Raw genomic sequence first — 17,265 nt, 5'->3', positions numbered from 1 at the left:
CTTGTGGAAAAGAACTAAACCTCTATGAATCATTGTGTTTGATTTCTCTATCCATATCTCCTTACAATTTATTATTGTTTATATTTGATTTTAGGTTCATTAATTGCTAATGTTAGCATTATTTTTCATTAAAATTGCTTATTGTTTTAATTTTCATTCAACTATATTGAAATCATTGTTTGGGAAAATTTTGGAGAAATCCAATTTATCCCCCCTCTTGGATCACCATCTCACCTATAAAGCTAACATTACAAGACTTTGAAATTTACAAGTCCTTGACCCTTGTGAATCTTTGGAATTTGTGAATTTTTTGTCCATGTGAATCTTTAAAATTTGTGAATCTTTGATTCTTGTGAATCATTAAAAGTTGTGAATATTTTACTCTTGCAATATTTGTGAATCTTGGAAGTTTTTAATATTAAAACACTTTCTGATCCCACTTACAAATGATTGAATCATTTGTAAATCCTTGAACTCACGTGCATAAATCTTTTGAACCAAAATCGTTTACTTTGTTATGAATCCAAAGTCTTCTAATCGTTTTCTTTGTTATGAATCCAAAGTCTTCCAACTACGAATCATATACTCTATTGTGAATCCAAAGCCTTTCAACTGTGAATCATTTTCTCTTATATGAATCCAAAGTACTCTAACTGTGAGCAATTTTATTTAATGTGAATCCAAAGTCCTCTAACTGTGAATCATTTGCTCTATTATGAATCTAAAGTCCTCCAACTGTGAATTGTTTTCTCTTATGTGATTCAAGAGCCCTTCAATTATGAATCGTTTACCCTATTATGAATCTAAAGTCCTCTAACTATAAATCAATTACTCTATTGTTAATCCAAAGTCTTCCAACTATGAATTGTTTACTTCGTCATGAATCCAGAGTCTTCAAACTATGAATCATTTACTTTATTATGAATTCAGAGTCCTTTAACTATGTGTCACTTACTCTGTGGTGAATCCAAAGTCTTTCAACTGTGAATCGTTTCCACTGATGTGAATCCAGAATCCTTCAACTGTGAATCATTTTCTTTAACGTGAATCCAAAGTCTCTTAGTTTTGAATCCTTGACTTCATTGTGAATCTTGATTTCAAAAACAAATAAACAAACAAACAAATAAACAAACAACAAAAAAAATCTTTCAAACCCTAATCCCAAACAAAATTAATGTCTTTGACTTTGTATTATTTTTTATTCTTAAAAATATGCAAAGAAGGGCATTTATAAACATCTAATTTTGTCCAGGTAGAATCTGGCTAATTGTAAGGTGTTTAAAATCCAATCCAGTTTGAATTCAACATTTCTTAACTTTGACAAGTTTTCAAAATCAAATTTAGAACTAATTTAACCCAAATGCCCTATGGTCAAACTTTGCCAAATCTGGTCAAACAATATCAAATTTGGTCAAAATCAGTCAAATTGGATTGAGCTTGAGTCAATTCTCAAAATTCACAACCAAATGGGATTAATAAGCCTAGGGATTGAATTTTGTGATTATAATGCACTAAAAATTCTTATTGCACTTCGAGAAAGGTAAAATTACCAAACTACCCTTTAAGATTATTTTTGTAATTTGACCTTTTCGAAGTTCATTTTTCATGAAAACTTTCAAATCATGTTTAAATATTATTTGATAATTTTTGGTGTGTTAAAAATCTTGATCTTGTCTCAAAAGGTATGAAATTATGAAAACATCTTAAGGGGTATTTTTATAATTTGATCTTCCCAAAGTCTTTATTTGTGAAAAACTTAGATCATAATTTTATATTGTTTTACAATTTTTAGTGCATTAAAAACCTCTGATCATGTTTTAAAATTATTACATGATTTTTTTATGCATCAAAAACCTTGATCCACCTTGAAAAGTGTGAAATTATTAAAATACCATTTAGGGATATTTTTGTAATTTGGTCTTTTCGAAGTTGAATTTTCACAAATGCTGCCAAATAATGATTTCATATTATATTATAATTTTTGGTGCCACTAAAATCACAAAAATGAATAAGGGATCATGGTTTTTCAAGAAAATTGCACAAAAAGGCCAAAACTTTAACAAGGACAAAATGATCTTTTTATACTGCTCTAGCTACATCAAAGCCTCAATTTATGTTAGATTCATCATGAACCACTGATCTTTAAAAGGCCTTGATCTAAGGGTGAAAGGTGACTGCTTGGAAATAAACTTGGAAGAGGAATAATAGCCTTAGGATGCATTTTTTATCAAAGGCTATCATGCATTTGCATTGCTTATATATTTATCATTTAAGGTTGAGAAAAAGAGAAGAAGTAGCCTTGAAAGTAGAATGAAAGAGAGAGAGAAAAAAAAGAGAAAAAATAGCAAAAATTTAGGAAGCTCTTTTTGAAGGTATAATTTCTACTATATTCTTTATTACATTCCATATCATTTTTCATATTTTCATATTATTTTCCTTTGATTTTTCTTTTTTTTAAGAGAGAACAACTTCTTCCATAGTTGTTTGCCTCCACAACTCTAAGCTTGATAAAAAATATTCAACCAACTAATCAATAATTTGACTTGAAACAAGAAAGATCAATACAAAGCAAAAATCCACTATGAATGTGTTCCAACTCTCAATAATCATTAATTTTATACTTGTAAAATTCATTATTTTAAGTAGTTTGAAATTAAGTTAAATTTCATTGTATATTACTTGTTAACTTATTCAAACAACTGATATATTTTTATATTTTATGATATTTAATTAATGAAATTAAATTAACTTTTATATGTTTCAATAATATGTTTCGATGTTGAATGTCATTGTAAAAAATTAAAAAAATCCAAAATGTTATTTTTTTCAGCTAAATTGATATTTATAAAAAAAAAAATAATATTTGAAGTCTAAACATATATATATAACAACAATTATGAAAAAAAATATCATTATATGATACACCAATTAATGATGTTTGTGCCCAAAAAACTTATTAAGTGGAGTTATTTAACGACATTTTGTATGCAAAGCTGCTCTATATATATAAATGGTGGCTCTTGCATTTGGTAATGCCGCTAAATATATTATGCTACAAATATTGCTAAATACATAAAAATCTCACCATTTAAACTATATATCAAAATGTTTATGAAACGCTGTTAAGTATGTAAAAATCTCACCATCTTAAACTATATATTAAGACGTTTATGAAATACCGCTAAATATAAAACAAACATTGCTAAGCAAGGTGGTATTTTCCAAAACAAAAAACATTGCTAAAATTTTCAATTGTGAATAGCATATGTTTTTTGTAGTGTTTTTTGTGGATATACCATTAACCTTTTAGCAGCATTTATAAATACAGCAAAATGATTTTAAAAAATGCTACAAAAAACTTAATTTCCTATAGTGCGCTTAAAAGTGGAGTTAAACAATCCAAACTTTATGTAGCAATTGTAATTGTATGTCTTTAAGAAAGTTAAGGTTAAAAGATGCCAATTCCCCTTCTTTATTCTTCAATTTTTGCAATGTATTTTCAGAAAGGAATATGCATTCTTTGGTAACTTTGAATAAAATCAATCCTTCATAACCAGTGAACCAGCGGCACCAATTAAACAAAGTTTTGAATTCATAAATACAAAGTGATTGAAGTCATGATTGGAGGAGTAGCCTCAAATTTTGTTAAGTTTTGCAAGGAGAAAAACAGTGGCAGATGTGATAGCAGGGATAAATAAATCGTCATGGATTTTGGGGGCAGCATGTCTCTTGATGATCGTCGCAGTCAAAGGAATTCCAAGTAGGTAGAACAGTATGTCCTTGGCTCCAATTCCAGTAAATCCTGTTTCAATCAGCACTTCCTGGAGAATCTCTTGGAACTCTTCTTTTGACAGTTCTCTTTCCGCTGCTTCCTTGTATCTCTGCATCCATTTTCAATCACCATATTTTGTCAATAATATATGCGTTGTGTAATTGAGTCACAATATGGCGATCCATTAACCTTTTCAATACCAGTTTTTGTCACATATTGGTTATATTTTCTATTTAAGAAACCTTTTTTTTTTTTTTAATAAATAAGCTAGAAAGGGGGAATGAAAGGAACTTAGTGGAGGAACTCAAGGACTATACCCCATAGGCAAGCTCGAGCGTTGTAGTCTTTGGCACACTTAATTGCATGGTTCCAAGCTTTTTGTTGATTTGTCTGTCCAATATCATAGCAACACATTTAAAGATATTAAAAAATGGTAACACATATAAATCAATAATAAACATTTATAATGGAAACTAAGGCAAGATAAGATACTCGACGGTTTCGCATACTGCTCCGTAGAACTTAGCCGATGACCATTCTTTCTCCTCTTTAAAATAAGTTTTGTAGCATTTCTCTATTACCGAATCTATTTCTTTACTCTTTTTATTTCCTGCATCCATTAGTAATGAATATCATGCGCCTAATACACTTTTAATCATCATTTATATATATATATATATATATATATATATAATTTCCAAATTTCATAAGCGGATTTTCACATGTGAATAGTTGATAATGAAAGTATTGAATACTTGAGATAAATCAAAAGGAATTTTAAATGTGCTTTTTTTTTCCCTAAAGCATAGCTTAGCTTATCATAATTAGGAATTCAGCAAATTACTTTATTTTATGTTTCTTTATCTAGTTGATATAACAGTGAGGGCAAACCCAGCTTCTTTTTTTTTTATTAACTACAATTTCAGAATTATAGAATAAGGGAGATTGAATACAATTGTCTGAGTAGAAGGATATGTTGTATGAAATTTACTAATGCAAACAACTAAAGTAGAAGAAAACAAATTTTAGACAAGACATTTTGGAAAGCTATTTTAAGGATAATAATTTCTCCGTTCAAGTGCGAATGGAATTTTAAAAACATTATCTCCAATACGAAGAGAATTGTGATTGCAGTTCAAGAATTTCTTAAATACACATGAATCGTAAATCAAATGATGAGTAAGAGAGAATAATTTGATTATTGAGAAAGTGAATGTAAAAGTGTGAAGAATTGAATGTTAATTGAAATATTTATAAGTTTGAAACAATGTTTAAAACCATGTCTTGAATAAATAATCATCACTTTTGGAATGAATCAACATATTCAACAAATTGAATTTTCAAATAGAGCACTCGGATGCCCGACCCATGATATTCGAATGCTCTAAAAATTTTATTCATAGAACAAATATCCTGCAGACCATTCAAATGCCCAGAGATGACATCTTGATGTTCTAGGCAAAATTTTTTATGTATGTCTTAAGCTTAATTATTTGAATGCTCTTCAACTACATTTTTTTATAGAACAAAAATCCTGCAAAGCATTCAAAGCCCCGAGATGGCATTTGGATGTTTATTTTTCATTCCAAAGATTATTTAACAACTTTCAAACAACATTTTTTCAACATTTGTGTACTGTATAATTTCTAAACTTTGTTTTGATGAAAACATTTTAAGATATCTTTAAAAATAATCATTTTTTGTAATATATACAACAGGACAAACACCTAACAACGAACAAAATATTCATGTAAAATCTCGTCACTTGTTTTATTACTAACACATGATGGTTAAAGTCCATCTTGCCTTATAACAAGTACCATTTGTATTCTAAGGACCCAATCAGTGCCAAAATTACATATCTAAGTGCTATCAACAAACCAATTTCAATAGTTGTTTTCATTTTATCCTACATATTTTCTATGCCATTTACAACAATCAACACTTTAATATAAAATAAGTTTGTATCCAAGTATCAAATTCCTAATTAAAAACATGTACTCCATTTATGAAGGTTACAGAAACTCAACAAAGAGGAAAAAAAAGACACAAACTTGCATGAAATTCTATATATGTACCAAAATAAATAGTTGATGTAAAAAATTTATTTGATTAAGAGGGAAAGAGAATACCAGAAGCTGATGTGTTTTGGCCCATCTTTTTCTTTCTTTGCAACGCTGTGATGAATTGGATTTGAGAGGTTTATTAGAACTAACATAGAGCTTTATAAGGATTTAGCATACCACAAAGGCAATGAAACTTGGCATCAGAGGAGAGTATATTGCATTGCAATGCCTAGGCATACGCAAAGCATTAGAAAAAGCTTCCATGAAAGGAAAAGGACCCTGACATAAAGTGCTTAGGTGGAAAATGTTCCAAAAAATTATGCTTTTGAGTTAAACTGAAACTATTGATAATTTTTTGTATGGAGGTGTCTAAAAATACAACACATACACATTGGTATTTCTTCTCTTTTTTTTTTTTTTTAACTTGGAGAAGAGAGAATCCAAATACGACTGTTTAAGAAAAAGAAGAACCGTGCTTCAATCGATTGAAATAAATGCTCGCATTCCCTTTGGAATGTACCAAAAAACATAAACATGTTGGTATGGATATTTGAATTTGACAATAAGTTAACGAAAAGGGTAGCAAATTGGAAGAAACCATAATCTCTTCATAAATGATAGGACGCAGCAAAATTGAATTGAATCAAAGCAATATACAAGATCTCGTGAGAAGTTTTTGACTAAAAGAAACTTGACCATCAACAAGCATATAAGTATTGGGCAACTGCTTATCATGTAAGCAGTTGACTTCAGACACTGTTGAAAGAATCCATGGGCTGCATGTCGGCTATTAATTATGCATGTAAATGACTACCACCGGCATCAAGTTTCTTACGCTTTTTTAACTGAGCAACCTTCCTTTGTACTCAAGCTTAATCGGCTCTCCTTGCTATAGGAGGGACCAAATTTTTTATAGATTAAGCACAGTCTACACGCAAGAAAGAATAGCATTATATCAATATCAAAATTAAAAAAAGAATTCAGTTAAGCAAACACGGATTTAACTGCAATGATCTTGGGACGTTTGATTTAACAGGGAACTATAATAATGACATGCCAACATTCTACATAGGGTACAACTACTCCAAATTTATTTTTTAATATAATAACTTAAAGCATTTTATCATTATGATTGCAATTACAAAACAACATCTTACCACAAAACCCGTAATTTCAGTGAGCAGGAAAGACAAACACTCAAATCCATATATATATATATATATATATATATATATATATAAATAAGTGTGAACTCCAAAAATGTTAGTGATTAACTTAAATACTCTTATAAATTTTTAAATTAACAAATTTATTTTTAAATATATAACTTTTATTAATTTATTTAAATTTAATTTAAATCAATTAGAATTAAAAATAGTGTTTATGTGAAACTAAATTACTAAAAATTTTAAAATTTTAATTCAAAAGTGTTAAAAAGTGATTGACTAAAGACTAAAATAGAATTAAAAGTGATTGATTAAAATACTCTTAATAAAATTTTAATTCAAAAAATGTTAAAAAAGTGATTGACTAAAATATCATTAGTAATTTTTTATAAATTTTAATTTAAATGACTTTTTTTATTATTAGACTATTTTTTTTATAAGTAATGATTTTCACATCAAATGAAAACATAAATATAATAAGAACAAAATTTAATCTGCAAAAGAATAAAACAATTATATGCAGTTTGTTTTTTTAGTTATTGTAAAAACAATTGTATATATAATTTATGTTGACAAATAAATTTATTAAAAATAATCATAATTAAGTTATTTAATCATATTTGTTTTTTTATTTTTTGTCTTTCAATTTTTTGTTTTAATATATTAACTATATATGTATATTAATAATTTTATTATTTATATATTTTACGAGTTGATCATTTGATTATTGATAACATAATTAATTTTTTTTAATCCCTTGAAATAATTCTTTAATATATCATTTTTACAGTTTAATCTAACTTCTATAATTAATTTTTCTTTTGTATTTTTTCCTCTAGAATTTTTAATTGTAATTCCCATGAACAAAAATAAAAATCAAATCAATTACACCCCCTCTACCAATAATTAGCACTATGTGATTAATTAGACTTTTTACATGTAGAATTAGATAATTTAGGAAGTGATGGAGCTACCAATAGCTTAGGATTAATCTAGTCAAGTTACCATAAGAATTGTCACCTTGATTAAAATAATAATTGATTTAATTTTATCTCAACTTTTATTTTAATATGCATATATATGATTAACTTATATCTCAAGATTATTTAATCTTTCTCAATTGTATTAAATTGCTCTTTTTTTGTCATCCAAGTAGTTGAACAACCTAATGTGAATTATTATAAGTAAAAAATTATTAAGCGAAGTAAAATTAATTGCTTTTAGTAAATTTTTTCAAGGTATGACAAAATTCATTGAAATTATTTTTTGAATGTGTTTATACAAAAGTTACATTAATTCATAAAAATTTATATTGTTAATACTAAAAATGAAATCGTAGATATTACATAACAAGTTTGTTAATTTTAGAATTAAATTTTTTTTACGAAAATTTAACAAGTACCAAAGTTAGAAATTTATTTTATTTTATTTTATTTTTCAAAATTATGTATTTTAATATTTTTATATAATAAAAATTTATATATAATAAAATTTTTTAAATAAAAGAAATTTTAAACTTTTGATTGATAGAATGTACAATTACATTCAATTGATAAAGGCATCAATGAAAATTATCTTAAATAGAAAAATGAGATGAAAGATTGATTGATTATATATAATTTCATCTTCTCCATATGACAAAGAAGGTTAGTGCTATATAATGTTTAAATGAAAAATATACAAATGTATTGATTTTAATTTTTTTTAGAATTAATATGAAACCTTTTTATTTGGAGAAACATTGTACACTTATTCATTTTTTTTTATTTTATGTAAGTTTAAAAATATTAACTGTTTTATCAAAATTTTTATGGTTGTCATATTAGGTAATATTTGCTCAAAAAAATTAAAATTCACCAAATTAATTATCAATATTATTTTTAATATAAAAATATTATTGTAAAGTATAATTTAACTAAACTTAAAAGTGATTGAAGGCATTCATCAGCAAAATTCAATTGATAATTTTTTATTTAATTGTATATTTGGTTTTTCAATCATTTTAAATTTTAACTTTTCATAATTTTGAGTTGGATTTGACTTAGAATCAATGACCAATTAGCTTGAATCAAGTTTTATCATCTATTTTTATTCATACTATACTCCATTATTCACTTATACAATCAAAAAATTCTGATTCAATAATTGATATATACTTCCTTTTATTTAAAAAATTGGATTCAAATCATTCTAAATCTAAATAAAAAAAGAAATATATTCAATTATTTATAATTGTAATTATTTTCTTAATAAAAAAATATATTCAATAATGCATAAATCCATATTTTCTATATTATATGTATATGTCATAATGTTTAAATCTAGAGATCTATCGCTAGACATTGACATAAGGAGTCGCTACCAATCTTTTTTGTTTAAGTGCGATTGATCACCTAAGGAATCTATCCTTTCAAGAGACACGTAAGCTTGACTAAGGGTCCCTAAAAGAATAGGTTCATGTCTATTAACCAGAACAGGGTTCAGGAGTTCGGTTACATATGAGAAAGGTTATAGCACCCTTACAACGCCCATCGAAAGATGATACCAGCTTAATTTTATGTTATCTAATAAGCCTTAAAAATTTTACCAAGTAATTAATTTTTAAAAATTATTCTTAATTAATCCAAATACTTTTGGTAGAAAATTAAAAAAATTCCCTCACCTCAAGAGTATGCAAGAAAATTACTGTTTAACTTGCAGAGACTCCATCGTCGGATTATTTAGCATAAAAAAATTTCAAAAAAAGAAAAAAAAGAAAAAAAATAATAATGATTCAACTTTTGATGTAAATCTTTTTCTTTTCATTTAAAAAAAACTTATTACTTTTGTACAAGGAAAACTAATAGTTTCAATTTTTTCTTAAAGCATTTGAAAGTTTTTATTTTAAAGAAAATTGATACTTTCAACTTTTCCTTAAAATATTTTATTTTTTTGAAATTTTAATTTAAAAAAAAATTGATACTTTCAACTTTTTCTTAAAATATTTTGTTTTATGAAATTTTAATTTCAAGGAAAATTGATACTTTCAACTTTTCCTCAAAAAAAAAATTTTTTTGAAATTTTAATTTTAAGAAAAATTGATACTTTCAACTTTTCCCTAAAAATATATTTTTAAACCTTTTTATTTTCAAGGAAAATTGATACTTTTAACTTTTCCTAAAAATATTTTTTAGAAAAACCTTTTTTATTTTTAGGGATAATGATACTTTCAACTTTTCCTTAAAATATTTTATTTTTTTGTAATTTTAATTTCAAGGAAAATTGATACTTTCAACTTTTCCTTAAAATATTTTGTTTTTTGAAATTTTAATTTCAAGAAAAATTGATACTTTCAACTTTTCCTCAAAATATTTTTTTTTGGAATTTTTATTTTAGGAAAATCACTAAAAAATAAAAATAAAATAAAATAAAATAAAGTTAAAATTAAAAAAATTAAAAAAATTTAAAAAAATTAAAAAAATTTAAAAAAATAAAAAAATTTATGGAATACCCAAATAATTATAATTTAATAATAATAATAATAATAATAAAATAAATAGAAAAAAAAAAAACTTAAGGCCTTTCGGCTCGGTTGGAAAAATTAGCTCAGCTTGAGAGACAGAACACGGTTCAAAGGTGCGGCTCGGCTCAGCTCGGTTGCAGGGGTTGGCTGGCAATCGGGTCAGATACGGGTCAACACTAAGGTCAAGTTGAACCAAACAAAAATGTATGGATCCTCTAGGCTGATTTAACGCTAAAACAATGTCATCTTGAGTAAGTATCAAAGGCAAAAAATCTCATTTTTTTGCCAGATGCTTCTCCCCTTCCTCTCTCTTCCCCTCAGTTTTCTCTCCCTCTCTTTCTACCCACGAAAAACATCGGTGGGATTGCTCACCGATTTCTGGGTTTTTCCATCGAAAACTAGGTTTTTCATCGAAACAGTAGCTGAAAAACTTGAATTTCGTCAAAAAATTCAATGAAGTCTGAAAATCTTTCAGAAATTTTCAGAAAAAATAATGCCAAAAATTCTATAAAAAAATTCTCACAAATTCTTAAAATTGTTTCTAATGCACCAGAACCCTTTTTACCATTGTTTGCTCTTTGTGTTCTTTCTGTCCTTTTCCTATATGTTCCAGCACCTATTTATAGGGATTGATCAGAAGAATTTTTAATCAATCCCAATTCCATCTGGGATTAGGATTCATTCTTTAAATCCAATCCAAACTCTTTCAGCCCCTAATTCACAGTAAAACCTCCTTTTAGAACAAAAAATTATAGATATAAAATAATAATTAAAACAAAATTTAGAACAGATAAACCCAAAAAAAAATAATAGATAAATATAACAAATATATACATTAATAGATAAATAATAATAAAATATATTAATAAATAATAAAAATATATATTAATAGATAAAAAAATACAAAATAATAATAATAATAAATAATAAAAATAAAAGGGCCATCTTGCCCCATTTGGACCAGGCCCAATTGATCTGGGCCTAGATCAAATTGGGTGTCTACAACTGCCCCTCTTTGCACATTTTCTGTGAAACAGGAATTGTCCAAAGACGTAGACACCCATTCAAGACTCAACTCGACACTATTTTTTTTTTTTTTTGCTTTTTTTTTTTTAGTTAAAATTTTTATCAAAGCTCCTCTAAGTAGAGGCTTAACGACTTTGAGTAAAATAAACAAAGCTCCTTTAATCAGAGGCTCAACGACTTTGGAAAAATAAACAAAGCTCCTCTAAGCAAAGGCTCAACAACTTTTGAAAGTAAATTGCTTCTCTAAACAAAAGCACCACAACTTTGAAAAAATAAATTGCTCTTGTAAACAGAGGCAACCATGACTTTTGGAAAAATAAATAAATGCTCATCGACAATCATGTCTAGAAGAGTCAAAGATTGTGTTCGGAGGAAACTCAAATATCCACAATTTGAGTTTACAATTCAAAGGTTCAGATTCGCAAGAACCTTTTCAACTTTGCTAGAATTTATTGAAATTTGATTCTTAAAATTTTAGTTTTGCCAGATGTTAAAATTCACATTTGCAAATTGCAACAATTGCATCCAACATTTAAAGATTGTCATTTGAAATTTGGAGATTCACATCCAAAAGTTCAGAGCTTTTCATTTAAGTTCAAAGGTTCACATTTGACAAATTTGGGATTCACATCCAAAAAGTTTAAGCTTTTTCGTTCAAACTTTGAATATTCATATCCAAAAGTTCAAAACTTTTCATTCTAGTTCTAGGATTCACATCCGACGAACATTAGGGTTTTACACCCCAAAGATCCTTATTTAAAATTCAAATATTCTCATTTGAGTTCAAAGATTCACATTCAACAAATTCTGGGTTTCTCACCTCAAAGATTCTAATTTGAAATTTAAATATTCTCATTCGAGAACTCAAAAATTCTCATCAAAAGATTCATAATAAAATTGTGTATGCAATGAATGTCGTGATCAATTATGCAAATGCAACAATCTAAATTCTCACAATGCCTTATTTTGAGTCATAATTCAAATGTTTGCTGGTTGATGCATGTCCAAACAAAGTTTTAATTCATCGAATTATGTGCATGTACTGTTCAAACAACAATGCAAACATAATGCATGGAATGTGAACACCAATGAAATTCTAATCAAAATGTGGTAACATGGTTCTCAAAACTCCATCATTTCACATTTTCTCCTTACTTAGCTTCTCAACACTTTGGAACAAGTTTCATCAACTAATCATCATTATTTTCATCACTTAGTCACCATCCATAGGCTTCTCAACACATACAATTCTGACACAAGTTTCATCCATTGCCCCATATCGTTTAATCACCCCTCACAAGCTCTTCAGTACTAGCAATTTCAGCATAAATTTCATCCATTGACCCACACTATTTCCACCACCTTTCACAGGCTTCTCAGCACTAGCCATTTTAGAATAAACTTTGTCCTCTGATCTACATTCTGTTCATCATTTGATCACCATTGACAGGCTATGTCGATCATATTCATCACTTGGCCGCACCATACATCTTCTCAAATCATCATTTTTTAGGTTTTTAGCATCTTTTCTTTTTTTTCTTTTATCATCTCAAATTTTTTTTCAAAAGAATGCAATATTCTTTTATGCACATTGTCATTCATTCATCATCATTTCAAATCATGACAAATATAATGCAATCATACATTTTCTTGATTTATTTTAGGGATGTAACAATAAGGGAGCACAAGGTGAATTGAAAGAAAAGTAATCAAAGAGGTACAATTTGGTACAAAAACAAATGGGAAAAAAAACAAGTTAGATGTATGTCATTGAACCGAATGAGATATTCAAACAATTTTAAATATTAATCTAGGATTTTTCAAAAACCCATTCCATTGACTGTCGAAATCATTTTAAGCTCTTTGAACTTTTCCTTAGTCTTTGAGAGATCTTTAGATGTTTTGATCTCTCATCTATGTGAACTGTTTATCCCACTCTCAGCTCAGAGGTTTTTCTACCCAAATCGCCCTTTTGGGTTTTCAATTTGAGTCTTCATTTTCTCTCATTTCCATTTTTTTCTCTTTTTTTTCTTTCTTTTTCTTATCTTTTCATTCTTTTTCTCTTTTTTTCTTTTTTTTCTTTTTTTTTTCTCTTTCACCCATTTTCACATCAATCTTTAGAGCAACCAAGCATGATTCTGTCATTCCATCATGAGGATACCTTAGCCCAACATATGATCATTCAATTCGAGCACTCACATTTGATCCAAATGGACTTTTAAAGGTTATAATATAGGCCACGGTGAAGAGTCATGAAAAAAGTGGATACAATAGACTGAAAATATGTGTTTAAAGGGTTTAAAACCAAAATATCATTTTTCATCTGATGCAAATTGGCATTTTGCCCCATTCCACATCATTTCACTATTTTTTTTCTTTTTTATCTCATTCTTCACAAAATGACTCTCATTACTTTACCCTAACTTGTTATGGCATTCATTTTTTCTCTCTTTTTCTTTCTTTTTGTTTTCTTTTTGAGACCTTTTATGATCTTTGGGCTTTTTTTTGTCAAAAATTACCCCCAGTATGGATGGTGATCCTTGGACAGGGTTCTTTTAGAAAAAAAAAATCATAATAGGTTCAAAGGGGTAACAATGAATGGTTTTTCGAATGATAAAAGAAATATGGTCATTTTTCATCTCAAATGTGAATGCTTTCTTTGAACATCATTTATTGAACAAAAATAAGCTCATGAATCTTTATAAGAGACTGCACTACTTCAAGTCATATTAATTTCACATCTGTTACCAACTGGCTTCTTTTGCTCAAATAATCTCCTTAAATCAATGTGAATGAGTTCTCAAAATTAAATCTCAAAATTATTGCTATCATTGTTTAAACATTCATCGTTTAAAATTCAAGAATAAGAACGAAAAGTTATGAAAGGTGAAAAAGCATGGAACAGTAGTTGAATGAAAAAGAAAATGTAATGAAATACATTAAATTATCTTTTATTGAAATGATAACAAGTGAAATCATATTGTAAAAAAGAATTCCTAACATTAACATGAAAGAAATCTTAAAATGACAAGCAGCTTCCAATAGCCTGAATAACATATTCAAAAGTATGTCATTGTGCAATCAGGTGAAAGATCTTTATTGACATCTTGCCCATCGATTCATTGTAATTTTCCAGGCCTTTTTTGATTAATGTGTCTTGATTTTTACTCAAAGTATTGACATTATGATTAGGCAATGGATTGCCACTAACATTAGGTGTTGTTGCTCCTTCTTGATCAAAACTTATCATCCCATCCTTGATTAACCGTTGCACTTTATGTTTCAAAGTAATGTAATTTTTAGTGGAATGGCCAACAATTCCATAGTGGTAGTCGTAGTAGGTTGTAGGATCATACCACTTAGGATAAGGTGGCTTGAATGACTTCACGCAACTGAGGGTAATCAAATGGCTATTATAGAGCTCTCGATATAACTCCATATAAGTCATAGGGATTGGATCAAATATGAACTTTTCTTGGATAGTCCATTGCTTTCGTGTACCACTTGCTGGGTTAGTAGGACAAGTTTAAAATCTTGCTGGAGGTTGAATGTTAAGGCTATATGTGAGAGCTTGAGGGCTAAAAATTTGTTGGTATGTGGATGGGTAAAATGGTTATGGTATGGACTGGTATGGGTAAGAAAAAGAATTATTCACAGTTGCATAGTACGAGGAATAACCCTATGGTGAATAAGATTGATAACCCTTAAACTATTTGTCAAAACTCACAGCTTGAGTTTCAGTCTCTTTCTTGTCAACCGTCTTCTTGGTTTCTCCTCCTTTCAACTCGCCATTCTTGATGGCACTCTCAATAATTTCTCTTAAAATCACCATGTTGATGAAATTTTTGGTTGCATTCCTTATCATCTTTTCATAATAAAGAGATTTTAGACTGCTGACGAATAGCACTATAGTTTTTTTTTTTAGTTAAAGAAGGTTGCACATGAGTAGCCATGTCTCTCCACCTCTGGGTGTATTCTTTGAATGATTCAGTCACCTTCTTTTTTATATTTTGCAAGAAAAGCCGATCAGGAGCTAAGTCTATGATATGTCGGTATTGACTGATGAAGTCATGGGTCATATCATTTCAAGAACGAATGCGATTTCTATCCAACTGGACATACCACCTAGTAGCAGAGCCCGTAAGGCTATCTTGAAAAATATGCATTAATAGTTTTTCATTATGAGCATGGGCTATCATATTCCGACAGTACATGGTGATATGAGTCTTTGGGCACTTTGTACCATCATACTTCTCAAATTTTGGTACTTTAAACTTTGGTAGAATAATCACATCTGGGACTAAACACAACCCAGCAGCATCAATAGAACCATAAAACCCAATTCCTTCTACAGCCCGTAACTTTTGTTCAAGCATACTAATTTTTGAATCTTTCTAAGATTCTACTACATTTACCTTTTTTTCCTCTTTTTCTTTTAGTTCATCCAAATCTAGAACTTGAACAGTTTTTACTGCCTTTTTAGTAAAGATAAGATTTACATAGCTGTGGTAATGCCTTGAATTAGAGGCAGATGGCATTCCAGGATATGTAGGATATGTAAATTGTTGAGGTGGGGCCTCTTGTGTAAGTTGAGCTTGAAGTGGACCAAAACCAGGTGGGTATAAAGGGTCAGTCACTTTTTGTGATGGAAAGCCCTATTGGCTAGTATTCTCTTCTATCCCCTTTCTTTTATTTAGCTTGTTGAAGCATCCAAAATCTTACTTAACTCATTTTTTAGCTTTTCATGTGCCTTTTCTAATTTTTCAAATTGGTGAGAGTTTTTTTGCTCTATTTGTCTAGCTCTAGCTCTTTTGTTATGTCGATAGATGAGGTTCTTGCTGGATGGAGCTATCCTTGAACCTTAAATACCACAATTATGATAAGAAATTATATGCTTTATGTAGGGTATGTTTATGCATGGAATGTGGACTTCATAGATGAAATGAGAATGATGCAAATGATAATGTTAAAATATGATCATGAAAATGATGCATAGAATGAAATAATGCATAGAATGCAATGATGTAGATGCATAAAATCAAACAAACAACATGGTTAGTTTCATGGATGAAATGAAAGTGATGCAGATGCATAATGTTACATATAACAATAAAAATAATGCACAAAGTCAAACAATCAAAATGGTTAGCAAGTCACAAATTGTTCCTTCTTATGTCCTAGTTTCGGGTTGTATCCATCAATTAGGTATGAAGGGCTCTATCCTAAGGCTGGCTTTTTAAATGTACACTATATGCAGGGTTAGGTGACTTTACCTACTAAAAGTTTCCAAATTGTTCTTTACATCATTGTCCATTATAGACTAGTAAGGCAGTCCAATCCTCACCCATCACCGGTTATCAATGGAAAGGATTCAATTTGAGTAAGAGTATTTTGCTAGCCACTGCGAAGGCATTAAAACCTCACGAAAGCAATAAGTACTTTACTCCCTCCTAGATGGACGAAGATCGGGTATAGAGCTCATGTTATGCACATCCATATGAATGACATAATTAACAAAGTAAATAAATATATATGAATAAAAAATCTATGCAAAAGGTTCAGTTTTATTAGGTTTTTGGATAACACGAATTTTTTTATTGGCCTGACTCTTAGCTTGTCCCCAATGGAGTCGCCAAACTATCATAACGTTTAGATCTGGGGATCTATCGCTAGACATTGACTTAAGGAGTCACCACCAATTTTTTTTTTGTTTATGTGCGATTGGCCACCTAA

General features: G+C 28.6%; 1 protein-coding gene across 1 annotated transcript; it reads right to left on the bottom strand.

Moving 5' to 3' along the window:
* Positions 1-3,481: 3,481 nt before the first annotated feature.
* Positions 3,482-6,048, bottom strand: LOC111297177 (uncharacterized). Its single transcript, XM_022891814.2, has 4 exons — positions 5,905-6,048; positions 4,265-4,382; positions 4,090-4,162; positions 3,482-3,881 (listed from the first exon to the last, which is right to left on the bottom strand). Exons 1-4 carry the CDS (start codon positions 5,927-5,929, stop codon positions 3,636-3,638), a joined length of 462 nt encoding a protein of 153 aa, XP_022747549.1. The 5' UTR covers positions 5,930-6,048; the 3' UTR covers positions 3,482-3,635.
* Between the last annotated feature and the right edge of the window lie 11,217 nt (positions 6,049-17,265).

Source organism: Durio zibethinus, chromosome 12 (assembly GCF_047325235.1).
Source record: "Durio zibethinus cultivar Kanyao isolate XHJ-2024 chromosome 12, ASM4732523v1, whole genome shotgun sequence".
Lineage (NCBI taxonomy): Eukaryota > Viridiplantae > Streptophyta > Magnoliopsida > Malvales > Malvaceae > Durio > Durio zibethinus.
This window is presented reverse-complemented; position numbering and strand designations above follow the sequence as displayed.